Genomic DNA, 27,606 nt, shown 5'->3' with positions numbered 1-27,606 from the left:
GCAGCGTAGTAAAAACTTGACTGCCTTGCATATCGAGGTGTTCTTACACAACGTTCATATGAAAATTCTGAAGTAAATTCCTAATGCACAAAATAACGAATCAATAACTGACCATTTTAGACCAACTTAAAAGCAGCTTAACCAACCCAGACCACCAAAGCAGTTCCAAACTCTAATGATACTGACACAGATCATTTATTTTTTTATGAGATGCGATAATTGGAACACAACGAAGTTTAAGATGTTGGACACCTGGGGAGTAACTGGACGCTACAAGGCAGCTTACATATTACATGCACTAAACCAGGTGCACACACACACACACAGAAAGAGGGAGAGAGAGAGACATACCAACAGGCTCAGTCTCTTCATCATCCTCCTCTTCAAGATTATCCTTTTCCCAGTCTGCATCAATGGATATTTCATCATTATCACGTCCCATTCCACACTTTCCCCTTCAATGATTTCTTCCTCATGCTTCCTTCTTCATGGCTTCTACTTCTTCTAAGCCTTCGGTGATCTCCTCATGCTCAGACCCGACTTCCTCATCTGTCCGATTGCAAATGGTTATTTACCATGAGTTGTAAAGTACCATTATATACAGTACAAGATACAATGCAAATTACAAAATATTTCTACATGTGTTCACTCTTAAAAAGTAAGTCTTGTTTAGTATTAAAATCTATGAAAAAATTCAATATTTTAATTATATTTACTGGGAAGACAAGGTTATCAACTTCGTTTAAATGTATAAGGTTTCAACTACAGACCATTCGCAACTGATATCACAAGCCCAAACAAACTCTCATGTTCATATCATTCATGATTCTGTATCAACTTTAAATTTACCCTCAGATTTCCTATCTAGTTGATATTACAAATTTCAATCTTTAAACGAAGCTTGACAATTAGGGTTTTGAATTTTCTGAAATATTCCATTTACCTTTCCATATCACAGATTCTGAGACTTTAACTCCTGTAATACAAGAAATCATTGCCATCCATAGTTCCATTCCTCCTGTTTCTTTAAGTGAAGAGAACTTATGGTGTTAACAAAATCTCAAATACCTTTGTACTGGAAGGATGAAGGAATAAAAAAATACTTATGCTGATAACTTGGTTTCTACCAACCAGCATTATCATTTTACATCGCATCAATCAGAATCTGAATCAGTCCCATTTCTAGACACAAACAGGGGCGCCTGAATGAGAAATACTTCTAGCTCCCTTGTAATCAGTAAGGCAAACTTTAGGCCTTATCCTCTAAGGATGGGGCCTTGAAAAATTTGTGAAATTGCTAATTATACATAAACTGTATTGGTAACAATGTAAAAACAATTAGTTTTCCTATACTTTGTTATTCTTTTCTCCCTCTTTTTTTAATCTCTTCTTCACAGGTTCTTGGACTTTTGTCTTGTTCCACACAAATGTTTGCAAAATTTTAATAATTTACCGCCATTTAAATTACCTGGTTTGTTTGCAGACAACTCTATCCTTCAAGCAATACAAAATAAATATTTCAGATACCAACAAACTGTGTCAGACCCAATCAGTCTCACGACTCAGAGCTTCTCAAAAAAATAACGATAAAATTACTTACCATCTTCACCAACAGAGTCGAGTGTCATGAAATTGGCAAGATCTAAGACGTCGTCATCATCTTCCTGATCCTGTTCATCACTTCGACCTTCACCACCATTATTATCAATTTTGGCTGTTCTGACCTGGAAAAAAAAAAAAAGTCAAATCCGTGATGACACACTCAAATATTTACCATTATTACCAAAGAGAAGTTTAACCATATGAATGACTCATTCTAGAATCACTTATGACGGCCAGGTGAAAAATGGAGCATGGTCAAGTTAAAGAATTCAGACAACAGTAGTTGGGACGAGATCAATTTGGAAGGACAAAAATTGAATGGCATATAGTGATGCAAAGGTATTCAGTACTGTACACCCAAACAAACAATTACTTCTTTTGTAATTCTTTGACTCACTGGTCTGGTTAAATTAATTGACAACAATAGTACTAATTGTTAGAATAAACATCCAGATTGCAAAATTCTTCAAAGTTCATGACGAATTAGATAAACACAAAATGAAACAATGATTTTCTAGTCAGATTTAAAGCTGTGTGATACAAAATGTAGCTTGGCTAATTTAGCAATTATATGCAATCGGCTGGATACAACACTTAAATTTAATAGGTCTCAGTACCAGTGTCAAAGACTGTCTGTAATCTTTTTTGTTTCATTTATGTTTCAAAGTTTTCATAATTTAATAACTTCAGTAACTGACCTTCCTACATTCTACCAATGTAAAACCTGGCTACAATTTCTTCAAAATTTTGTAGTTTTCTTGTGTCAGTTAATTTCACAAACCTACACTAGACCTATCCAGACACGACAAATAATCTCTATAGAATGCATAAAAACAGAAAAATCCCTACAACTATTAGGTGTGATTTTGCACAGATTTCCTGAATCAGTTTAAAAAAACAAGGCGCAAAGGGTTTACATTCTGAGCAACATTTTGTAGAAACAAAAATTCACTGAATAGCTTTAAAAAAAAACTATAAAATATTTTTATAAAGTAAATGATCAATAAACAGTTTAACTACACTACTGAGTTAACATTCTTAATTTCATAGGGCTGGCGAAATGAAACATATTCCTATCTCATACACTGCAAATCCTGATAAATTTAAAAACTGGATAAACTGAAATTGTTGAAGATTCTCACACTGCTTCGTTTGAGGATTTGCATCCAAACTCGATACAAATATCTGGTTGAAAGTTGGACAATCACAAAAGATGTTTGAATATCAGTGGTGTTCTGCATTCTCAGCATTCAGGGATTTAGTCGTGGGTTATTTTTCATAAAAGTACACGAAATTACTACATTCAACTAAACAAAGCTTTGCAAAGAATTCCTCGAACCATGACAAGTAACTTGAACAATTCCATGTCATGAATACCATTTCCAGACAGTTATAAATTATTCAACTGAAGAGGGTACAATGAAAATGGTCTGGACAAAATTCAACTTCATATTGCAGTATTTGGTATAATTTTCAAAACTTGGTGAAACTTGACACAGCATTAGTTTCAAACAACCATGTTCGCAAGATTGTACCCTACATCCCACTTGCAGCGAGTTTATCAAAAATGAACAAAATGGGGACTAAAGGTCTGTACGTAGTATTTCTAGCAGCTCTGTCAAGTTCACCCCAATGCCTGTACTGTGGTTGCACTGGTTTCCATGTATGTGTAAAAGCATCATAAACTCTTTTCATTTTCTACTGTTGCTCTTTTATCCTGTCCTGGTTTTACCTTTTTGTCTTTTTACAGTATTTACTTCACTGATTAACATATATTTTGCATTAGTACATCTTTGCAGAAAAAACCCAATCATCAGTTCCAAAGTAACAACCGCATGAAATTCCCAAAAATTTACAGAACAGGTCCTGAAAAATCCTAAGGATACAACTTGCCAACAGACAGCTGGAAAGACAGACAGCCAGACAGATGGACATCGTGTTTCCACCACACTGCCCCAAACCCTTGATTACAAGGATGCAAAAAATTCTGAGAAACCAGTGATAACTTATGCAATGACTTAGTGACACTTCAGATCTACATACTGTCCTCTAACACTTAAAAAGAAATCAGTGCAGTGTAATTCTACTTACTCTTGTTTGCAAGGATACAAAAGATTCTATGAAACCATTAATAACTCATGCAATGACTTAATTATATTTCAAATCTAAATCAATGCAGTGTAATTCTACTTACTCTTAAGTGACTAATAGACGCAATGTGGTATTCGTACACCATTCGGCTGGGGAATGTGATGCGGCACATGGAACAACGTGGATGCAGGTAATGTCGTTGCATCTGAAAACAACATAAAATGCTTGTACACATGGCCCCCTTCTATTTAACTCAATGTTCTTAAATGAGTAAAGAGAAAACTTGAATGGAATGGAATACAGAGTTTAGACCAAAGGCCAAGCACTGGAACCAATGAGGTCATTCAGTGCTGGAAAGGAAATTGAGGGTAAGTAGGTCTGAAAGGTGAAACTGGAGGAAAACCTTGCAATTGCACTTTGGAATAATTTTTAGGAGAGGGTGGATAGCAAGATGGAAGGAAGATCATAAGAAAAATGGAGGTACAATACAAGGAATGAAAGGGGTTGCAGCTAGGGGCTGAAGGGACCCTGCAAAGAACCTTTAGTAATGCCTACAGTGCACCCCATGAGGTACACTGATGGCACTATCCCCTGACGGGGAGAAAACTTGAAAACACAAGGGATAAAATATTTCTATCAAATTCTTAAATATTAGTTCTTTAGCAATCATACTACAGTACTAACATTATCTTATGCATAGAAAATACAGCAATCAAATGGTAAAAATTACAAAATGTGTTACTGTTTGAAATAAAAATACAAGTAGCAGTTCCTTTACAACCAATTACTGTACATTCTCCACTGTTTATCCTGAAAATGAAATCTATGTAAAAGATCCACACTTTTTTTCAAGAGCCGACAACAATTACAAGTTTAATCGGCCTAGATGAGGCTTTCTAGAAACAGATATAATATCTCTATAACATAAAAAAACATACCCGATGGAACTTGCTGCGATTGTGAAGACTGAGCCCGTCGCTGACGTTGCTGCCCAGGCATTTGTAAGCAAGCTTGCACGTGGTACAGAACCTAGTCAAGGTGAATGTGGTTTAAACTTTTAAAAACATGAGGATTATCATTCATTACAATAGGGATTAACGTTAAAAAAAAGCTAGCAACCAATTTACCCTTAAATTTTTAGTGTCGATCACAGTTTTTGGTGAAACTATCCAAGCTGCATTAATATGAACATAGAAACTGGATTCCGTATACAATAAAACAGTCCTGTTATAATATAATTAGTTCTTCAAATACTAGCACATTTTCTCCCTTATTGTTATAAATCTTTCCACCTGAAAGTGTGGACCTGGTATGATTAATCAACCTTGATCCTAGTATTAAATAAATAAAAAAAATGCGAAAAGAAATACAAAACAGATTGTGTAACCTATGTCCTTTAAATACAAAATTCACTTCAACTCAGCAATGATAGCAATTATTATTCTGGCTGCATGAGCGAGGTGCTGGATTATGAAATTTTAATAAATCCTACAACTTGCCCCAAATGAGGAAAAAAATGACAGAATTTGCCATACCATTAACTATATTCCAAAAGTCTACCCAAAATGCAAACGTTAAGCATCAAACTGAAATAAAACAAGTATAGGTAGCATTGACAGCACAACAACAAGCTGGTGTGATTTCAAGTACCCCCAAACACTGTTTACGAACTGTAAAAATCTGCAATTTTACCAAACCAACACAAGTTAAATGTGTTCAGCATCCACACCCCATACATAACTATGTTACAACAGCATATTTACAAGGCTCTTGATACCTTTGTTGCACTAGGCAACAAATGATAAAGACAAAATTAAGTACCTCATGCTTTTGCAAAATTCAAAATCGGCCTACAGTAGTTTGACGGCGAGATGTCACAATATGCCAGAGAAGTGTTTGAGTGGCACTGCAACTGTACTGAACCTATGCCAGCAATGGCCTCAATCCTTTCAGGTTTTAGCCTTGCCAATTCTGTCCGTGCTGAGTGCAACTCACATCTACATTGTATGCCACTCACTTAGCATTAATTGACTGAGCAGTTGCTGTATTTGAAAATTACAGTATTTCTAACGAAAGACTACTTCATTAGCTTTGTTTGAGCCTACCCCAGCACAAACTATGTATGTCATACAAAGCACGTACTGTACAAGCAAATGCTTTCCAAAAATTTCAAACAGTCTTTCTGTGAAAGATGCAATTTTACACCATCATGATCAGAGAGGCTGAGAATTGGATGAAGTAATCTTACATCAATGGACTGAAAGGGTTACATGTAAAGGTCAAGTTTCCTATTTAAGTGGAAACATAATACTCACTTGGAAACAGCATTCTTGAACTCTTCAGCTTTCTCCTCTTTCCACTTTTCCTCAATGTCTCTCTGTTCTTGTCTTTGCTGTACGCGGATCTTTCGTAGGACGACCGAATGTTTCCTGGCAAGTCTATTGAGCTGGTTTTTGTGGCCCTCACTACCAAGATGAAACTTGTATTCCTGAAACGCAAATGCCAAAGTATATGCACAATTCACAGTAGCTGACAATCTTTTCTATAAATGATCTTCTCATGACATCAAGAGATTAGAAAAGTTATGTAAAATAAACTTAATGGTGACTAAAACACTACTGTAAATATATAAGCATTCATCAGCAACCGAAAGGTAATTTTACCACAATCGTCAATTTATAAGAAAAATAACTGACCTTGTAAACGCCATTGCCATAAGCCCTTCACATCCCATATATTTAAAAAATAATACTATTAATGGCTGTACCTTGAATGTTATTGACTTCTGGCTGGGACAATGAGGACATCTAAGTTCGACAAAGAGACGGCCAGACACTCGCGCTCTCACATGACCCTCACTATTTACGGCCCTTTCACCATCGGCCTTGATAGTTACTTGCACCCCACTAGGTCCGTCACCCCCTTCTTCTTTGTCATTGGAGCCTTCGCCTCCTTCGCCCTCCCGGCCCTTGCGCGAGTCCTCGCTCCCGGGGCTGCGATGTCTTCGCTCCTTCTGCCTGTCTCGCTCTCTCTCTGGATCGTAGGAATCATCACCCTCAAACTCCCGATCATGGTGGGGAGAGCTACCACCCTCACCACTATCCATTCTCTCTAGTCTGATAAACATTACAGAAGCAGAATTACATTTCCCGTCGTGCACGGCAGACTCATAAACAATGCCTGTGATTGGTAATTTCAAAGATAAAAATGATATCGCATCTGAATATCAACCATGTATACCTTTGAATCCACTGTAACTGAAGAACACATCCAAAGCAAGTCTTTCAAAGTAGGGAGCTTTTCAAAAGGATTAAATTTTATTTAGAAACAAAAAAAGTTTGTAAATATCAGCAGACAAACATTACCAGACCTGGAGCAATTATCGATGATGATCAATTACTGAATGCTCCTTTCAGAGAAAACACTTTTCAAAGTTAAGTACTAATGACAGCTAATACTATCACGGTCAGGCTAACCAAATAATCTATTACATCAGCAGTGTAGATAAAGATGAAAATACAAGATTATATATCTTATTTTATCCCCCCTTCAAAACTTTTTATAAATACCTTCTTCTTCAACTGTTGCCAGAAAGTAAATTAGTATTAGTAAAAAAAAGTTTAACTAAACCACTGGATTAATTCTTAACAACATCTAACCCAAACCTTAATCTGGTGTTCATAGGATCACTACAGTTCTGGTCTATCAGCTACAAGTATCATGAATAAAGATGAGGAAGACATATGTATCACAAAAATACTTCATAATTGTTTATACAGATAATTTTTCAGTTTAATACCTATATAAGCCCAAGCTTCAAAGCTTCAGTATTTGGAATGCTTAACTTTCATTCTGGAATCAGCTGGCCCATGCAGTATTCTTCCAAATTTTCTGTTTACGAAATTACTTGAAAATACAAAAGACGGGGCAATCGTTTATTTCTAATCAATTTGTGAATGAAACCACTGGATTTTGCAGTTTACCAAATATACCATTCAGTTTTTACCTCGCTTACAGTTTTGGATTAACACTGCACAAAAGATGTGATAACACAACAGACTGAGAACAAGTGCTGTAGATAATTGACTTTTTTGCACTGCAAATCACTCCATACACTTCTTATCTATAAAGCTTCTAATGCACAAAACAAGTACCCAGTTACTTTCACTGGAGGTAATAATGTAACATAAAGCCTCTTTTGTGAAACATCTAGTATTTCTCCAAGTCTGGTTAGAGTATTAAATGCCAGTCCCTCTCATGAATGATTTTATCTCAAAGTTTCAGTGGTTTGTCATTAAAATAATGTTGAAAAAAGTAAGTACCATCTCAATGTGCTTTATTTATGGTCAATGAATTATACATGAGTGATAAGAATTTACTTCCTCCAATGAGAATTATTGCAGTATGACAGTTTACGACAAGTTCACAGGTATCATCCCAGTGAATTAAGAGCCACTATAGAGGACACTACTACTTGCAGTACAGGAAATTATGTTTATCATACTAAATACCTGTGACACAACAGGACATTAAAGGGACATTTGAAAGACTTGAATACAGAATATTAATAAAACAAATATGGAAAAGAAGACAATCAACTTCAATTACTTGTCTTTACAGTATACATGATTAATGGAGTCACTCAGACATAGGAAATTGTGCTTTTAACCTAGCATGCAAAAACTGAATCAGGATAATGATAAATCATAAAAGCATGCCCCCTGAATGCAACTTTCATCTTAGTGATTACTATGTGAGAATAGAAAGAGGTCAAAACAAAACTGGAAACAGGAAGACGGAATTCTGCAGCAATTTACACCCACTTTTATCTTCCCGTTTAGAAATTCTGCCTATGAGTATCTTTCTCTATTTACCTTTTGAATGTAAGAGCAATTAGTTCCAACTTATACTCTAGAGCTACTCTAATATCAAAGCTCTACCTTAAAACTTGAAACAAAAAGATATAACAATACTTAGCTGTCTAAAACTATGATTATACTTTACACATTTCCATCCAAAACATTATTCAGCTTTTTGGATGGGTATGGGGGAATGGGGATGTCTTGAGAGTCCATGCTGTGCGATCAAAGCATCGTCACTGTCCAAGGTACCGATAGCTTTGACATATTCTGGTACTAAAGAAAGAGATTTTCATTGTGGCAAGGAAATCCTCTTGTACTTAGCACTTAAAATGTATCCATGATAAATACTTGAAATACATATTTGTAACACTTCAGTGTCAATCCTCCATCTCTCTAGTTTTGCAGTTCCCCTTAAAACACATTCTGCTCTTTCATATCAGGTTGCCTCTTGACGGCTGGTAAAAAATGTGGTCGTTTGGCTTTTCATTACACTACAAGGTTACTTGCTTCTTCAATACTTTCTGTAAGAATTGAAACTCAAAATGATGACACTGTTTATTTGTTATTGTGGGTGTTTACCTCTGACGCTTACGTGACGGCCCATGGTGTCCATGAGGGGAGGGCTTCCTCCTGGCCATACCGGAATATCTGTTATTACGGTAGCGAGGGGAGCCAGAAGCAGATTTCTCTCGCTCATAGCGGTGACCTCTCCCCTCCTCATGGTACGGTCTGGGCTCATGTGATCTGCGCTCATCCCCATAGTGCCTGCGCTCTCTCGACTCCTCCTGAACAAATAGACTTGGAGCTAAGGTTTATCATTTCAACCTGAGGGCAATGCCTGGTGGCTGGCTCATGATAACCTTCAAAAATTGTAATTAGACAAATACTACATAATAGATGCAAGGAAGCAGAGGTCTGGTTGATCACTGGGATACACCCGTGTATGATGGATTGTGAAATGCTACCCAAGAGCCCAATGGCAAATGGTTCGTGCTTTTTTTGGGTCAGCACTCAAAAGAGGTAGTGGGGACATCCCATTCACCAACAACATGCTAACATGCTCTCATCAGAAGATCACACATTCTATTCGAATTAAAAGCTCGTCCCACATCTTCCAAGAAAATGAGGAGATGAGATGAATAGACTCTGGTTTGTTTGGCTGCTCTAATTAAGTCTACATTCCAATAAGACAACTAGCTCCACATTTTCTATCAATGTAACTCTAGGTTTTGGTCTCCATTGAGGGAACAGACTCTTGCAAACTGAGGTGACATTAACGGCTTATGCCGTCGACTTATCTTAAATGGAAGTCCAATTCTCCATGAGGATTCCAACTGGACTAAAAGTATAAGATTACTGGACATCCTAACAGAATATATCATGACATCAAGTGACTGATGATACCAAAGCACGTTAATTATCCTATAAATCATGAACAGAAGCAATGCTGACTGCAAAACACCTTTAGAAATCCAAGCTATTTTCAAACATCAAAAGCACTACAGTATGGTATTTGCAACATGCAAACTGTTCTATAACCATGTTGTGACGGACAAAATTTACAAAAGAATGGTGAAAACATTTACTCAACTACAATTGATCCTAGCTGCTGCTGATAGAAATGATGAAAAACCGTGCACTGCCCATGAAAAAGCTTTGCACCTAAAAACAAAATGAAGTTGCAACTAATTCATTTTCAAAAAAAAAAAAAAAAAAATCTAGAAATTTTCACTAAGAAATTATAAAAATTTCAAAGAAAACAACGGCTTTGATTTCTTGCGAATTGTTCTAATTTTCCAAGATTGTCTAAACAAATACAGCTGAGCAATATAACTGTTTATATGATTTAGCAATAACCACAAATTATGAAAACTACTATGAAATGGGTGGTCCAAAGAAGTCAATCTTAAGGGGTGAAAATAGAGATATGTGAAAAAGGTTGAAAAGAAGAAGCCATGGAAAATAAGGTAAAAAAAAAAAAAAAAATAAACAGAACAATATAGTGTCGGGGAAGGCAGGGGTTCAAAAGCTGTTAAAAAAGCTTTCCTACAACTTACGTTACACAAGACAACGAGGAATATCCTTCCTGACAATCTTCAATGATGTCTCATTATTACTTCTTGAACATCTGAACACTGTTTAAGAAGTCAAGCATAATCCCAAACCACCCACATAATTCCACATGTGGCCTACTGTATACAGTACAATAAATTTCTCACTCTACCTAAATCTTCAACATATTTTCTTCAGTGATTAAAAAATGATCAGTGGCATGCTGAACTGCAATATATATACTAAACATCAGACAAATATTTGCATAAAAACATGGCAAATAAGAGGAAATGTTGTTCCAAACAATAAAGTACTAAAGCATACTGCTGCAAACCCACACTAACAAGTGATGAGCATAAACATGGATGAAAAACTTAGTTCTCATTACGTACAAAGACATCAATTTGCAAGTGTACCAAACGTAACAATGTATGTACATCACAGGAAATGCAAGGGATGGCCAAATTTAATGGCACGTGAAAATATTAATGCTGGGTATATATATTAATGCTGGGTATATGTAGGAGCTAACAGTAAAAATAAAGAAGGTATCTTGGTGGCTTAATAGATTGTGAGCCCAGAACATAAAAAGATTCAAGAAAACTTTAGCAACAGACTGGATAAGGTGGAGGAAGTTTGGTGGATTGTTGGTACACAAGAGTATTGTACAGGTATTTAAACAATGAGAACAGTAAATTATTCACGACACGAGATCAACGTTTCTCACGTATCATTGTGCATAGGTTAGAAAATGATTCTGCTAAGGCTTGATTACGGACACTAAAACTCATTCATAGATGGAATACACTGGGGAAACTAAAATTACAAATGAGTGAGTAGTATAGGGGTAGAAAACTGTATGAGTAAATATAGGGTAGAGAACAGATTGAGAAATCAAAGAGCAAGACACTGAACTTTGGACACCCAACCCAACAAAAGGAAAGCAAATGCAAAATTCTTAATGATGGCAGTGAAGCCAATCTTCATTCCTTTTTTGAGTAAGCCTACGTCTGAAAGTAGGTTATACGCAGAAAAAAAAAACAGCTTTGTCAGAAATTGAGTAAATGAGTGATGGACTGAAACTGATACTACACTGGCCTGTTAATCTAGCCTTGATGCTACAATATGATGCCTAAAAGTTGCCTTAAATGTTTTACATTCATTTTCTCTTTCCACTGAGAAAAGAATCATTTCTCTTGGCTACATGACTAATATAATAAATTACAGCTTCAAAATATCATACAAGTTAACAATATTTCCTCTCTTGCTACGCAGCAGCAACGAAAATGTCAGCTCTGAGGATCAAATCCAAGAGTTAAAGTTATTGTCTAAGACAGTCATTAAAACACTACTCAACTATTGGCAAAGAATTAGCCAGAAACTGCCTCTGTTATGGCTAACACAGGTTATAAAAATGATTTACAAGCATTTGCTAGTTATAGCTTGGTTTTCTAAAGATTCATAAGTGCATCAACAATTATGAAGTGTCAAATCTTTCTTCATTGCCCAGACCAAAAGCTTCTTTAAAAGCACAAGAAACGTTCGGTCGCTTACACGAAAGTATCCTCCTCGGCCCTCACGTCGTCCATCCCTGTGCCTGTCCCTGTCACGATACATCCCTCTGCCGTCCCTTCCATCCTGAAAGTGGGGTGCCATTTAAATAATATCAAGTACTACCTGGTCCATGTTTACAGAATTACAAAAATACTGTACTCTCATAATCTTAATATATAACACAGCCCTCTAGTTGAAATATTTGTATCCCTGTCACTGCTTTTCAAAGGTCACCAAGTAATGTTTGCCATCACAATACATAACACTTCACAATTTTGTGTCTCCTATTACTTACTGTCTTTAAAACAGGAATACAGAATTAAGGATATAAAGTCATTTTTACCACATAATACATATTTCATACTTCTGTGTCTTCTTTATTACTTACTGTCTTTAGAACCGAGTTGATCAGGGCTGTTGTTAAGGCTAACTGGGCCTCTGGGCCCAAGTTTGCCAACAGCTCGTGGTCATGGCGCTGACGGGGGTGGGGACTGCGGCTCTTGCGGCGACCGTGGTAGTAATCGGGACGTCCACCACGATGGCCACCGCCTCGGCCTCTTCCTCTATAGCCACCCCCACCCCACCTCCACCACCCCCTCCTCCTCCCCCCTCCTCCTCTTCCACCACCACCGTGATCTCTGTCCCAGTGGCCTCTGCCATGACCTCCCCCGTGGCCTCCATATCCCCCCTCTCATCCCTCCGCCTCCTCCTCCACCTCTGTGCATCTTCCCCCGGGGGACGGGCGGCATCTGAAACAGGTTAGAGTGAATTTAATTCTTGTCATTTGAATTTATAGAATATAAAATGGAATCGAACATAGAATTTAGGCCAAAGGCTAGGTGCTGGGACCTATGAGGTTATTCAGTGCTGAAAGGAAAACAAAGTAAAAAAAGTTTTAAAGGTGTAACAGAAGGAAGACCTCGCAGTTGCACTATAAAACAATCCTTAGGAGAGGGTGGAAAGTAAGATGGAAGGAAAAGAATATAAATGGGGTACAGTAAATGGAATGAAAGAGGTTGCAGCTATGGGCTGAAGAAGACCCTCAAGTAATGCCTACAATGCACTTCATGAAGTTCAATGAAGGCACTACCCTGCCGTGGGACATTTGAATTTATATCAGTAAGTTGCTTTGAATAAACACACTCCATTACCGGATGTCACAACAAACCAAATTCTTACTGACATAAAAATTTCACAACTTCAGTGTAATTGTGAGTACTGTATAATATGCACCGTAGAAGTCCGAGAGTCTCGCATAAATGGGACTGACTGAGTGCCAGACGATCAGAAATGCTAAACCATCATGTGGCCACTAAAAACATTTGTAAAAATTAAAACCTTAATTACTATACAATAAACTTTCTACTGTATTTTTTATTTGTTTTAATCTCACAATAATGTTTGAATAAACACATTATATAAAAAAACTGTGTATTATTTATTAAACTGTAAGTCAGTAAGTGTTTGTGACCTTAGTCAGGCTGGGGTTATGTCTCTTTTACTTAATATTCTTTTCCTCTAGTACAGTACTCAACGAGAAATTTCAATACTATCTACCATTCTTTAATAAACCTAATCTCCTTAATTAAATATTTACATTGCTGTTAACAGATAATTCATCATTGTCATCATTGCCATTTTTAAGACTTTCCTTTCGTGGGTCAAATGTGAAGTGAGTTCTCTCAACTGTAGGCTATAGAGTTGACCGCCGGGATTCGTGGGGGATGCATACCTCTATTACCCCCAAAAAGCTCAAGTCCGCAAATACTTAAAACCCCTCTATTTTGATTGTTCAAACTACCACCACCACCAAAAAAAAAAAAAAAAAAAAAAAAAAAAAATAAATAAATAAATAAATAATAAAAAAAAAGCTTATACCTGAATATTTTAATAGTTTGATGACAAAAATGATATTTTAATGATAAAATAAGGTTTGTTCATACTTACCTGGCAGATATATATATAGCTGTATTCTCCGAAGGTCCGACAGAATTTCAAATTTCGCGGCACACGAGTGGCCGGTCAGGTGGTTAGTACCCATTCCCCGCCGCTGGGGGCGGGTATCAGGAACCATTCCCATTTTCCATTCAGATTTTCATAGTGCCGTTGTCTCCTGAGGGGAGGAGGGTGGGCACTACGAATATATATCTGCCAGGTAAGTATGAACAAACCTTATTTTATCATTAAAATATCATTTTGTTCATGAAACTTACCTGTCAGATATATATATAGCTGAATCGCACCATTGGCGGTGGGCAGAGACAGCATAGGATTGAGAAACAAAACAATGTAGATGATTACACATCTTGGTTCCTTACCTTTTAGCATAGCTGACTTCGTGATTACTGTCACCCAAGTCTGCGTCTGCTTTACTGGAGTTTCCAACGAGGTAGAGACCTATAAGGTTGGAGAGTTCCAGACGATCTGTCAACGGGGACGTGACCACTATGTGCCCAGATCGTAGCCCTCAAGAAGGAAGCAAAGAGACAAAAATAACCACCTGACCTACCAAACATCGTGACTAGTAAAAAACTAAGGAAAGGGGAGACTGCCCCCACAGTCTACCCACAACCATAAAAACACAACCAAAAAATTTTAAAAACTATTCCTAACCATACATTAAAGGATAGGATGGGTACTGCCTCCTTCTCCCAAGATCGTACCAGCCGAAACGTAAGGTCCCAATGAACAGCAAGACTCATACACTGTTCTTACGTCCTTTAGGTAATGAGAGGCGAACACAGAATGACTTCTCCAAAAAGTGGCATTCATAATCTCGTTCAGAGCCATGTTCTTTTGAAAGGCTACTGACGTTGCCACAGCCCGAACCTCATGCGCTTTAACTTTCAAAAGTTGAAGTCACTCTCCTGACAACTCTTATGCGCTTCCTGAATGGTGGACCTCAAGAAGAAAGCCAGCGCATTCTTTGACATGGGGACGTCAGGTCTTCTCACCGAGCACCATAACCTATCCGCAAGACCTCTCGACTCTTTTGTCTTGTTCAAGTAGAATTTTAGAGCCCGAACAGGGCAAAGCAGTCTTTCTGGTTCCTGACCCAGAATACCCGCCAAACCTTTCAATTCAAAGGACTTGGGCCAGGGTGAGACGGGTTCTCATTCTTGGCAAGAAACGACGGTTGGAGAGAACACACGCATCGTCTCCTTTAAAACCAACAGACTTAGATATTGCATGAATCTCACTGATTCTCTTTGCAGTAGCGAGAGCAACTAAAAATAAAGTCTTCTTTGTTAAGTCCCTCAAAGAAGCAGCATGAAGGGGTTCAAAGGGCTTTGCATCAGGAACTTAAGAACCACGTCCAAGTTCCAAGATGGAACCAAAAACTGAGGCACCTTAGTCGTCTCGAAGCGACCTAATGAGGTCATGAAGGTCCGTATTGTTGGCGATATCTAATCCTCTGTGCCGAAAGACCGCCAACAACATACTCTTATACCCCTTAATAGTAGAGACTGCCAGCTTCGGAACTTCCCTAAGGAAAAAGAAGGAAGTCGGCAATCTGGCTCACAGTGGTCGAGGAAGAGGAAATCCTCTGCAGTACACCACTGCCGAAATACGCCCACTTCGATTGGTAAACTGCGATCGAGGATGTTCTCCTGGCTCTCGCGATCGCTCTTGCCACCTGCTTGAAAAACCTCTCGCTCTCGCCAGCATTTCGATAGTCTGAACGCAGTCAGACCGAGAGCGAGAGGTTTTGATGGTATCGTTCAAGTGGGGCTGTCTGAGTAGATCTGGACGAAGAGGTAACACCCTTGGAAAGTCTACCAGAAGCGACATTACCTCCGGAAACCACTCCTTGTAAGGCCAATACGGAGCGATCAGAGTCATCCTCGTATCTTGCGACGACGCTAACTTCCTGACCACTTCTCCCAGGATCTTGAAGGGAGGGAAAGCGTAAAGGTCCAGACGAGACCAGTCCCAAAGAAGGGCGTCTATTGACACTGCTCCTGGATCCAGGACAGGGGAGCAGTAAAGCGGAAGCCTGTTGTTCTTTGACGTTGCAAACAGGTCTACTAAGGGACGACCCCATAAACCCCACAGTTTTTGGCACACCTCCTGGTTCAGAGTCCACTCTGTCGGGAGCAGTTGATGACGACGACTTAGCAGGTCCGCTCTCACGTTCTGAACGCCTGCTACGAACCTCGTCAAGATCGTAACGTTCCTGGAACTCGCCCACAACAGGATCTCTTTCGCAAGAACGAACAGGGAACGAGAATGAGTGCCTCCCTGTTTTTTCAGGTAAGATAGAGCAGTGGTATTGTCCGCGTTTACCTGGACTGTGCGACCGGACACTTGATCTTGGAAGAATCGAAGGGCTAGAAAAATCGCCCCTAATTCCTTCATATTGATATGCCAGGCCACCTGTTCCCCTCTCCAGATGCCTGACACTTCTCTCTTGCCCAGTGTTGCTCCCCACCCCGACATTGACGCGTCGGAGAACAACACTAGGTCGGGTTCGAAGGCTGAGAGACACGCCCTCTGAAAGCCTCGAGGATCCAACCACCACCTGAGATGCTCCTTCACTTCGAGGAAAGTTTGAGAGACAACTCGAGATTTTCCTTGTCTTCCCAGTTGTCTTGCAGGAAGAACTGAAGAGGCCTGAGATGTAGTCTCCCTAGGAAAACAAACTTTTCCAGTGAGGAAATGGTCCCCAGCAGACTCATCCACTCCCCACCGAACAGGTTTCTTTCCCTAGGAAGGCCAGGACTTTTTCGTAGCACAGTTGTTGGCGTTCGGGACGGAAAAGCCCGAAAAGCCACTGAGTCCATCTGAATCCCCAGATACACGATGGACTGCGTTGAGGTCAGGTGTGACTTTTGAAGTTGACCAGCAGGCCGAAGTTCCTTCGTCAGGTTTAAAGTTGCTTGAAGATCCTCCAGACACCTCTCCCTCGATGGCCTTTCGAATCAGCCAGTCGTCCAAGTAGAGCGACACACGACACGCCTGCCAGATGCAGCCACCTTGCTACATTCCGCATGATGACGGTGAAAATCATGGGAGCTGTGGACAGGCCAAAGCAAAGAGCTCTGAATTGATACACCTTTCCCCTCAAGACGAACCTCAGGAACTTCCTTGACTGAGGATGTATCGATGCGTGGAAATCTGGCGTCCTGAAGGTCGAGGATACCATCCAATCCCCAGGTCTTAAGGCTCCTAGAACAGACTGCGCCGTCTCCATCTTGAAAGTTTCTTTCGCGACAAAGCGGTTCAGGCTGCTGACATCCAGCACAGGTCTCCAACTTCCCGACTGTTTCGGGACCAGGAACAGCCTGTTGTAGAAGCCCGGGGAATTCAGGTCTAAGACCTGTTCTATTGCTCTCTTGACGAGCATTTGCCTCAGCAGGTCGTATAGGATCTCTTGTTTTCCTGGACCGTACGACGGAGAGAGGTCCAAGGGCGAAAGGCTTAAGGGAGGGGGAGAAAGGAAAGGGATCTTGTATCCTTTCTCTAAAACCGAAAGGGACCAACTGTCTGCCCCTCTCACTTTCCAGACTTCGGAAAACGCAAGAAGCCTGGCACCCACCGGTATCTGGAGGAGAATCACATCATTTCTTGCCCCTACCTCTAGCAAGGGCTTTACCTCTCGAGAGGTTCTTTCCTCGAGAAGAAGGTTTCGAGGATGCTCCGGCACGAAAGGGCTTCTTCATCTTGGGAGAATGTTGACGGTTTGACGTCGTCGAGGTCACAGGAACCGTGAGGGCGCCGATGACTGAGCCAACAGGTCCTGTGTGGTCTTCTCTTGTAGGCTTGCAGCGATGTCCTTTACCAACGAAGCCGGAAAAGATGATTGGAAAGGGGAGCAAACAACAGTTCTCCTTTCTGTGCCAAGGAGACGGACTTCGAGCGAAACCGCAGAATAGAGACCTCTTCTTGAGCACTCCAGACGCAAAGTCGCGAGGCCAATTCGTCAGAACCATCTCGGACCGCCTTGTCCATACAAGACAAGACGCTCAAAAGGTCCGACAAAGGAGATCGAGTCCTGACTCCGAGACTTAAGGTCCAAAGCTCCAAGACACCAGTCAGGAAGTTGAAAACTTCTAACGTCTTGAAAAGGCCCTTCAAAAGATGGTCCATCTCCGTAAGAGTCCAGGGAATCTTGGCGTCGACAGATGAGACCTCCTACTCGAATCAACGAGCGCAGGCGAAGTCTCCCTTAGATGAGGAAGGAAGACGTAAGCCTAAGTCTTCTCCGGTCTCATACCACATCGCCGCTTTTCCCGAGAGTCTTGAAGGGGAAGGGCGAAAGAAGACTTTCCTTGAGCCTTGCGGGAGTCCATCCACAAATGGACTTTCTTGAAGGCCAGCTTAGTGGAGAGCGATTTAGTCATCTTCAGAAATCCCGGAGCTTTCCTAGACTTAGTAGAAGTCAGTTGAGAAGGAGGGGAGAGAGGTACTGCCGGCAGAAACTTGTCAGGAAACAATTCCTTCAACAGCTTGACGAGGATCTGGTAGTCCGAATGACGAGGACTGATCCTTCAACTCATCTTCAGACTCCGAGACCTGAGTCTATCTCCAACATCGGGCGGGAAGAGCAGAGAGAAGTTGGAGAGGAAACACGCCCGCAGGGACCTCTGCTTGGAAGAGGAACTGGCGTGCAAGGCAGCTGGAGAACCAGGAACCACCACGAGAGCCGACAGCAACGGCAGGTGGAGCGTCTTGAAGGAGTCAAAAACGTCCATCGGGCGTCACGTCTGGCAGCATGACGAGCTTCTTGGCGTCCAGCGGGCGTCACGTCTGGCAGCATGACGACGAACGTCATAAGCCTGACGAGCGTCATCAACAAAATGGAGAACATGGCGTCTAGAACGAAGGGAGGAGGGCGTCCTGGGGTGACGTCAAGACGATCCTCCCCAACACCCTCTGGGGGCGAGTCTAGGGTTCCTTCCACACGGACGAGCGGGCGAAGCAGACGAAGGTGACGAACGAGGAGCAGGAGAAGGAGACCGCCTAGATCTCTTCACTGGGAGTCTAACATCCTTCCGACGAGGACGGGACCTGGACTCTCTCTCTGCAATGAACGAGGAGAGTTGCTGCTGCATGGAGGCAATAAGGGTCCTCGTTGGTGACGCCTCTCTCTCTGGAGAATCACGGAACCTAGAGGCAGAAGGACGAGGGGGCGTCCTAATCCTCTTCTCTTGAGGAGGGAGAGCTCTTGGGCGCTCAAAAACGTCTTCTTGGGATGACGTCCGGTACTTCTTTTGCGGGGGGAACGCATCCACAAACTCTGGCGAGGAGCACAGAGTAGGAGAGAGAGGACGTGAAGCGTCCTCCTCCCTAAAGCTTCTCTTAAGAGGGCGAGAGTCTATCTGACGGTTCCAACCCCTGCGTGGGGAGGACGTGTCAGAAGACGAGAAGCAGTCCTTCAGGACCCGAACACGAGATCGAGCCTGGGCAGCCTGGGAAACGTCTTCAGGACCTGCGAAGGGACGCCAGACCCGGTGGGGGTTCCCCGTCACCCTCCTTCGGCTTTCGACATGCTCTCTCCTGAGTCCTGGGAGTCCAGCAGAGGTCCAGGCCTAGAGGCATGATGGGGCCGGTCTGATGCCCCCTCCACTGCACTGGGGGCACTAGTCACTTCACAACACTTATCTTGGAGAGCTGACACCTTAGATTCTAATGCACGAATCGATTCCATCATAGCGGAAAGCATATTAGTCTCCACTGGCACGATCTCAGGGGCAGGAGACAAAACCACAGGGTTAGGATCTAAAGGTACAGGGGAGTTAGGGCCGACATCAACACTTCCGCAAAGAGAAGCACTCCTGGAGGAAGACCTCCTCAGTCGATCACGCTCCAACTTCCTCACATATTTATCATACGCTCTCCATTCATTTTCAGACAAAGAAGCACATTCATCACACCTATCATTCAACATGCATATATGCTTCCTACAGTTAGAACAAATAGTGTGAGGGTCAACCGCAGCTTTGGCAACCTCACCTTACATTCAGACATCACACACGCACGGTAACTAGCAGAGCTAGACCCAGACATAATGATAATCTAAATCAAAACCCAAAGAAAAGTCAAAAAAGCGTATGCCGATCTACCGATCCAAAGTCAAAATACCAAAAGACAATGAGATACTCAGTAATTTAGAAAAAAGCAAATCCTATGACGGAGGTGCAGACAACAGTTGTTGACAACACCGGCGACAGAGAAAATCTGAATGGAAAATGGGAATGGTTCCTGATACCCGCCTCCCAGCGGCGGAATGGGTACTAACCACCTGACCGGCCACTCGTGTAGCCGCGAAATTTGAAATTCTGTCGGACCTTCGAGAGAATACAGCTATATATATATCTGACAGGTAAGTTTCATGAACAAAAGTGCATTTAGTCACAAAAATATGAAAATACAATAGTTTATGGATATTTCTCAATGAAAAATATTATGAATGGGCAAATTTTCCATGAATAATGTGTATATATGTTCCACAGAGAAATCCGCCCAACAGGTGAAGCCTCGAATCTGGAACCACAAAGGCAGGGGTCCATGTATACACCATCTACAGTAATATTCTATCAAAAACTTTTCATTAACCCACAAGGTGCTGCGGATCACTAAAATCGACGCTTTATACATTGTGCTGGGACGATAACAATATTATCGAAGCTTCATTTTCAAATATCGCAGTACATTTAGTACCTCCCCTTAATGCTGTTTGGGTGATGTTGACAGTCTCACCAACCATTCAGCTCACTCTTGAACAATAAAAGATGCCAGATTTCTCTTAGAGTATAGGGCTTAGGCCAAAGGCCAAGCACTGGGACCTATATGAGGTCATTCAGCGCTGGAAAGGAAACTGAGAGTAGGTAGGTTTCAAAGGTGTAACAAGGGGAAACCATCGCAGTTGCACTTTAAAATAATTGTTAGGAGAGGGTTACGGTTATATAGGCTACAACCTTTTTTAGCTATATAGCCTAGTTTATTGTAAATTTTATTAATAATCGATATCTAGGCTAACAGCTCTTTGCCATCAACCTACCTTACGCTCTCAAGGACTGGGCCCTAGTATGTGCAACAGTTCCAAAAAACGTGTAGGTTTATTCATGATCTGCGTAGAACTAAGCAACAGCTACGCATGGGGTGTTATTTTGAAACTGATTTTTCCTATAGTATTTTGGTTGCTTATCAAGAATTTACAGTTATTTTTTGTCGGTTGATTGTAATTAGCCTGTAGTTACACTCAACATTGTACGCTGGCCATCCCGGAATGCTATCGTGCATGAACAGCTTTATAGGGAAGTGTTTGGTAAAAAGTGGAGTTTCCTTCACAGGGGCAGTCCCCTTGATTAAGTAACACGGTCTCCTAGGTTAGGTTACGTTAGGTTAGAGGAATTTATTTCAGGTTTCCTTAGACAATTCATTTCTTGAACTATAGGGCGGTACAACTTCACTTTTAGTTGCAGCTGATTCCCATTGCTACGACCAACAAGTGGTTCATACATAAATAGAAAATAAGTCTTGAGTACTTAGGTCTTTAGCCCTAACCAGATCTGTTAATCAGGGCAGTGGTCTGGTAAAACTTAAGCTATACTTACTTTATTTATAGGGAAGTGTTTGGTGAAAAGTGGAGTCGGGCTGCACAACGAAAACAAAGTCCCTTTAAGTAATGGCGGCCTAATCTAGGTTAGCTGCACAGAACCAGGTAAGGTTAAGTACGTTAGGTTAGCCTGTTTAATTCGGAAACTGGTTTTATCTACACTTTTAGCTTCTGATACTGATGAGTTTAGTCAATTTCTTCTTCAACAGTAAAGGGGACTGTAAAACTTCGGGTTTTCAGTGGGGAGAACACAGAAATGACTCCTGCCAGTTGCCGACCAGGACAAGTCCTTCATACATAAATAGATTTTATTAATGTTTAATAATGCCAGGTCTTTACCTAAACAGATCTTACTTTGAACCTAACATGAACTTACGGGTAGGTGCGGCATTCCACGGCAAGCCCCACCCCTCCATAGCTAATACGGTAACCAGTAAACCCCTGGACCAACATAACATACCCTCCAGGTGGCTGGTTATGAACGTATTAACAAGTTTTACTCATATGGCTTAGACCTACCCTGGCGGTAATCAAGCTGCAGTCTGCACAGAACCAGGTAATTACAACCTAACAAAATATTACTGAAAAACACCAATTGCCTGTTTTAGCTCTCGGAAACTGGTTTTTCTACACTTTTGGAGGGAAAAACGAAGGGAGCCTTCGCCATACGAGGGGAGTGAGTTTGTTATAGTACTGGCCGGGGATGGACTGTCCCTAACTCCATGTTCAGTACAGCAAAGGGGACTATGTTAACAAGTTGTTTTGGGTGACGGGAGAACACAGAACTGAATACCGGACATGTTTATGTTTAGTGAAGTAATTCTATATGGCTGTCCACTGTTGGATGGACATCATGGGTTAATTGTTAACGTTTTCCTAATTAAAGGTTATTTTACTTACCAGCAAAACATGAAAATTTAGAAGTAAATTTTGTCGAGCTACTTAATCTAAACGGAACCATTGACCATGAATAATATAGCAATCCACTTTTTGCCTGATTTACTGTTTTCCCATAGGGTCCCCAACCATGTTGGGTAGGAGGGGTTAATAATAATTGACCGGCGATAAACAACCCAGCGTTAGGTCCTTCATCGGCAAGTGCTAAAAAGCATAACAAAATTAAGGGTCAGATTACAGTTTTAGTTGCTGGGCCGACTAACTCATTCTTTAGATCCCTCTTGTAAGTAGTTCCAGTAAAACAACATACGAAAACGTCAATTGCGACCTTCCTCAGTCTCTCCCGGGTTCAAGAGTTGCTAACATGGCTACTTTAGTCTTCCGTCGTCATCCGACCCTCTGGATTTGGGGTAAAACTAGTGACCCTATGGATTTAGGCGTTTTGTGCCAACACGTTCATTGCTGGTTTAGTTGAAAAGTGGCCATTTTCGCGATTTCAGCGGTACTGGCATGTGGATGGAGTGTCCCTTGCCCTTTAAAGCTTTCTCGAATTAATTACTGGCCTGGGGTTGGATGGACTTCAAAATGGGGTTAATTACAGGTTCATTACATTGAATGTGTGAAGAAAAATATGAAGATATTTTCACCTTTACCAGCAAAAACACCAGGCCAGAAAAGGGCAAGTTGAAGGAAGGGTCGGTTTCGTTGGAGCTGGTGGCGACCTAGATCTACCCAGAACCATACAATATTAATATTATGGCAATCCAGGCTTTCTCCCCAAGATTTCCCGTGTTCCCAAAGGGCCATCTTTTTGTGACTATGTTGGGTAGATATACCCACTGCCACCTGGTGGTAATAATAATTGACCGACGATAAACAACCCGCCTCCTTCATCGGCAATGCTAAAAGCATAAAAATATAAATTTCCAAGATAATAGAAATATCCAGTTCCCAAAGGCATGTAGGCCTATTACTGATCAGAATGGGGCTAATCTTTAAACTGGGGCGCCTACGTCACTGTAGGCTCATACAAGCCTAAAATATAGGCCTACATATAACTTAATATAACGTGATCTAGGCCCCGTTAGTCCACTAGTCTAAGTAGGCCTACGTCTATCCTACTCAGCTTCGGAACCTAATCAACGGCACACAGGCTAAACAAAGCTTACTTTTGCTTAGTCAGTGACCTTATAGAAAAGTTCGTTACAATTACTGACGAAAATAACCGATATAAATCTACGATATGGTGATCTAGGCCTAGCAAGTAAGTAGGCCTAGGTCTATCCTACTCGGCTTTGGAACCTAACCAACGGTAACCCAGCTACGCGAAGCTTGCTTAGACAGAGACCTACTAAAAGCCACTCAAAACGACTTCTAATACCATAAACACGGCCTATGCCAAGACCAAACGCAGTGAGAGGCTTAGGCCTGCAGACTATGATCATCTAAAACGTAAATATTTATCAAGCGGTCCACGAAGCCTAGGCCTATAACCGGCTGAAACCCTCTTTTCCTCCCATTACGCGTCACATGACGGAGGGATAAGCCTCTTAAATTAATGCTCGCGTCGAGGGGCGTACGTTAGGATGGTAAATGAGAAGATAATGGGCTGTTAATTACCTTGAAATCCATCTACATAAATCGAAGAGCCACCAGAAGCTTGGCACGCGATTCCCTTGTTTTTGTTGGTAAGCAAAGGAGGCTTTAGGTGCTCTCTCCTTGTTAAATAGCCGTATGTTCGTCCCAGTTCCCTTTATATTACGGTTAAAACAAGCAGTTATGTATAATAACTCTATAAAATACGAATTAAAAACAGACTACACGCGGGATTACTCATTATTGATAAAAATAAGCTTGAATTTAATTTCTTGTCGCAGAGGACGCCTCCATTTTGCCGCCGCTTCTGAGCAAAGATGTCGCCATTTCATAAAATCGTTCGCGGAATATTTTCCTTTTTATATCCTGTCGACTCTACGGCAGAGATTCTATCGATTCGTTCTAAAATATCCTTCAAAACGCGAAGTAATGTCATATGGAAATGAGATCAATACCAAATGGTGTCCTTAAAGGCGGATTACCATAACATGGATGTGTTCGATTCAACTGCGAACGTAAAAAATACAATTAACGATGACAACGATAAAAATAATTCTATACACAGCTTCTGCAATAGTTTTTTTAAATAACTATGGAGCAATAACATACCTTTGGAGCAATAACACTCCTAGAGTAAATTATATTACGTAAGAAACATTTTTAAATAAAGAAAATGCGGCAATGTTCGATACCGTTAAGGGAACAGAGATAAACAATTTTATTTTCATTATTTTTAAATATATAAGGGAGCCATTGGCTATCAGTTATCATTAGTTCGTTACAGTTGTAGCAAAGACGTCACGTGCAGACCACGTACGCTTAAATCATAAAAAAGGCAGCCACCTTGATTTTACAGCAGATGACCGTTTTTTTTACCATAATGGTAACTGGTTATATTCCTCGGGATAACCCGTAACGGTTTTCTTCCTTGTACATTTTGTGAAGCTTCTGAATTTTTTTCCTTTACCCTAACTCTTACAGTCTTTGAGAGAGAGAGAGAGAGAGAGAGAGAGAGAGAGAGAGAGAGAGAGAGAGAGAGAGAGAGAGAGAGAATCTACTGCCCATATTGTCCTGCCAAATAAGCCTGTGACTTTACCTCGGAAATGGCGAGGATAAGGGTTACCTTTTATCTAAAGGTTAATGTGAAAATGATCAAAATAACAGGAAATATATGTTGTGCAACTGCAAGTGAAGAAAGATCATCATGGGACAGGGTGAGAATTTTTTCCCAGGTCTCACTCCGCACAAGGGCACTGCCTGAGACCTGTAATTTCAAAAAATGCAGAAACATTCTGAGATTCATTGACGAATCCGCACTATTTTTTCCAGTTCTTATTCTCCGACTTCATATTTCCAGTCCTCCTGGCAGTGGGGCATCACGGAAAATTGAGGTTCTAAACCTACATTCGAACAGCATCTTTCAATTCGGACCGTCTTATACGCCTCCATCGGCAAGTCTTTCAGTCTTAATGCAGATACTTTGATTTTAGGGAGCCAGTGCAACTCAACACAGACATAATCCTGTCACGCCGTGCGATTCTGAGAAAATAAGAGAATCTAGGTCGATGGGTAAGTATTTTCAGGATTTGTTCAGTGCTGTCAGCTCAAGAAAAGACTGCAGGGAAGGGCAAATAGCTGAAAATTCATTCTTAGAGATTGAACGACTTCATATTTCCAGTCTCCTCCTGATTATTAAGACTGAAGGGCATTGGAAAATGATAGTGGAAAGAACTGTTGATTGAGAACGGCAAAGCAGTCATAAGATCTAAAGCCTAAATTCAGAAAATGTAACAGGGTATCTTGGCAACAGACAAATAACAGGAAGAACATAACAATCATAAGGAATATAGAAATAGACCGATATAATCAGGAAAGAAGGTATAGAAATATTCTTGCAACTGAAAACTCAAATTTCAAGCAAGTCAGCAGTGCTGATAAAGTCTTTCAGTCTTGATTAAGTGTAAGGAATATAAATACCGTGCCACCAAAATGGTTCAAGAAACAAGTATTAAATATTTTTAAGAAAATCTATAAAGAAAGTTGGAAGCTTTGATTTGATGAGCCAGTGGTGTCCCAACATTATTTGCCAACATAGAGACCTCAAAACAGGAAAAATACTAGAGCAAACAATAATCCTCCGAGGAATGTATGAACAGCCAAAAGGGCACGCCCTACGAGTCCGGCATATGGCCAGTTGATAGAAAATACAAGAAAATAATGCTATTATAAATTCGATGGCTAATCAAAGAAATAGTAACGGGCTGTGCTGGACAAAAGGCATAGAAAAGATAGGTAAAAGGATTTAGATATTGAAAATATGCAAAAAGGGAAACAGAAATTAGAAGAATAACGCAAGCTGAAAAGACATTGGAAAAAAAGAAGAAAAAGAAATGAAGAGATTCATAGATAACTTTGAAGAAACTGTATCAGGGAAGGGACAAAGGATGCATGCTTAATAATGAAAACCAGGCTGAAATGAAAGCTAACTACCGGGGAAGATATAAGGATGAGGTCTGTGATAACTGCAGAATAGAGGAGGACAGGACATTTGTTCAGGTGTAAAACCGTACAAAAAATAGAAACTTAACAAAGAGAAAAGCCCCAACAGAAAACTAGTGGTTGGATGGAGTCACAACTCAGAAAACAACGGCACCAGTTAAAAATAACAGTAACGTAAAAGGAGGAGTCATAAAAGTAAATAAAGTCGAAATATTAAGGATCATTTGGGAGGTTAAGGGGTAGGGTGCTAAATTAAATGAAAACTGTTAAATAATATATATTGTAAAGAAAAATAAAACTGAGAAAAAATTGATATAATGTAAAGTAAAAATAAAAGTGTAAAAATGTATTCAGACTAGTGTGTCTGTGTTTGCGGAGTTTAGGAACCAGGAACCAGGAACCTTGTACTTTGCAAATTAAAAGACTCTGGAATCTAAACCATCCTGATATTGAAGCCTGGTATATGAGTAATTTGAATCGTTTGTCAGCTGGTTCTATCGCAAAAAGCGTGTCAAATTTGCTGCACTTCGGTTCTAAACGTTGATCCTGGATTCTAGCAAATAAAATGATCAATAATAATTATTTCCCCAAATAAAATGCCTAAATCTCATGGCCCGGCCAGTGCAGGGCTTCTAGCCTAGGCCTAGATAAAAATAACGTCTTACTGTGCTTAATCATACAACACCATTAGTCATATTATTATGAGCCGCACCATTAATGGTATTATAGTGTAGTCTGATAATACAAATTATATACGAATGCAGCACAGTTAAAGCAAGCACGGTACACATGTGTAAAACACCGGCTCGGCCACTTGTTGAAATGCCCACGCTAGGCACACTCAGTCACTAACGACGCGCTATCGGATGTTAGTAGTTCGCCGAATTAGCG

At 40.6% G+C, this 27,606-nt stretch overlaps 1 protein-coding gene across 1 annotated transcript in view; it reads right to left on the bottom strand.

The window, feature by feature from the left end:
- The window catches only part of LOC136849962 (uncharacterized), a 36,290-nt gene extending 11,985 nt beyond the window's left edge, over positions 1-24,305 (bottom strand). Inside the window, exons 1-9 of the mRNA XM_067123486.1 lie at positions 24,241-24,305; positions 12,550-12,910; positions 12,162-12,245; positions 9,135-9,340; positions 6,461-6,809; positions 6,009-6,181; positions 4,632-4,722; positions 3,797-3,898; positions 1,601-1,724 (exon numbers count right to left, since the gene is read on the bottom strand). Coding sequence (XP_066979587.1) covers positions 1,601-1,724; positions 3,797-3,898; positions 4,632-4,722; positions 6,009-6,181; positions 6,461-6,809; positions 9,135-9,340; positions 12,162-12,224 — 1,108 coding nt within the window. The 5' untranslated portion in view covers positions 12,225-12,245; positions 12,550-12,910; positions 24,241-24,305. The remainder of the gene's footprint in view (positions 1-1,600; positions 1,725-3,796; positions 3,899-4,631; positions 4,723-6,008; positions 6,182-6,460; positions 6,810-9,134; positions 9,341-12,161; positions 12,246-12,549; positions 12,911-24,240) is intronic.
- Between the last annotated feature and the right edge of the window lie 3,301 nt (positions 24,306-27,606).

This window comes from Macrobrachium rosenbergii, chromosome 21 (genome assembly GCF_040412425.1).
Source record: "Macrobrachium rosenbergii isolate ZJJX-2024 chromosome 21, ASM4041242v1, whole genome shotgun sequence".
Lineage (NCBI taxonomy): Eukaryota > Metazoa > Arthropoda > Malacostraca > Decapoda > Palaemonidae > Macrobrachium > Macrobrachium rosenbergii.
This window is presented reverse-complemented; position numbering and strand designations above follow the sequence as displayed.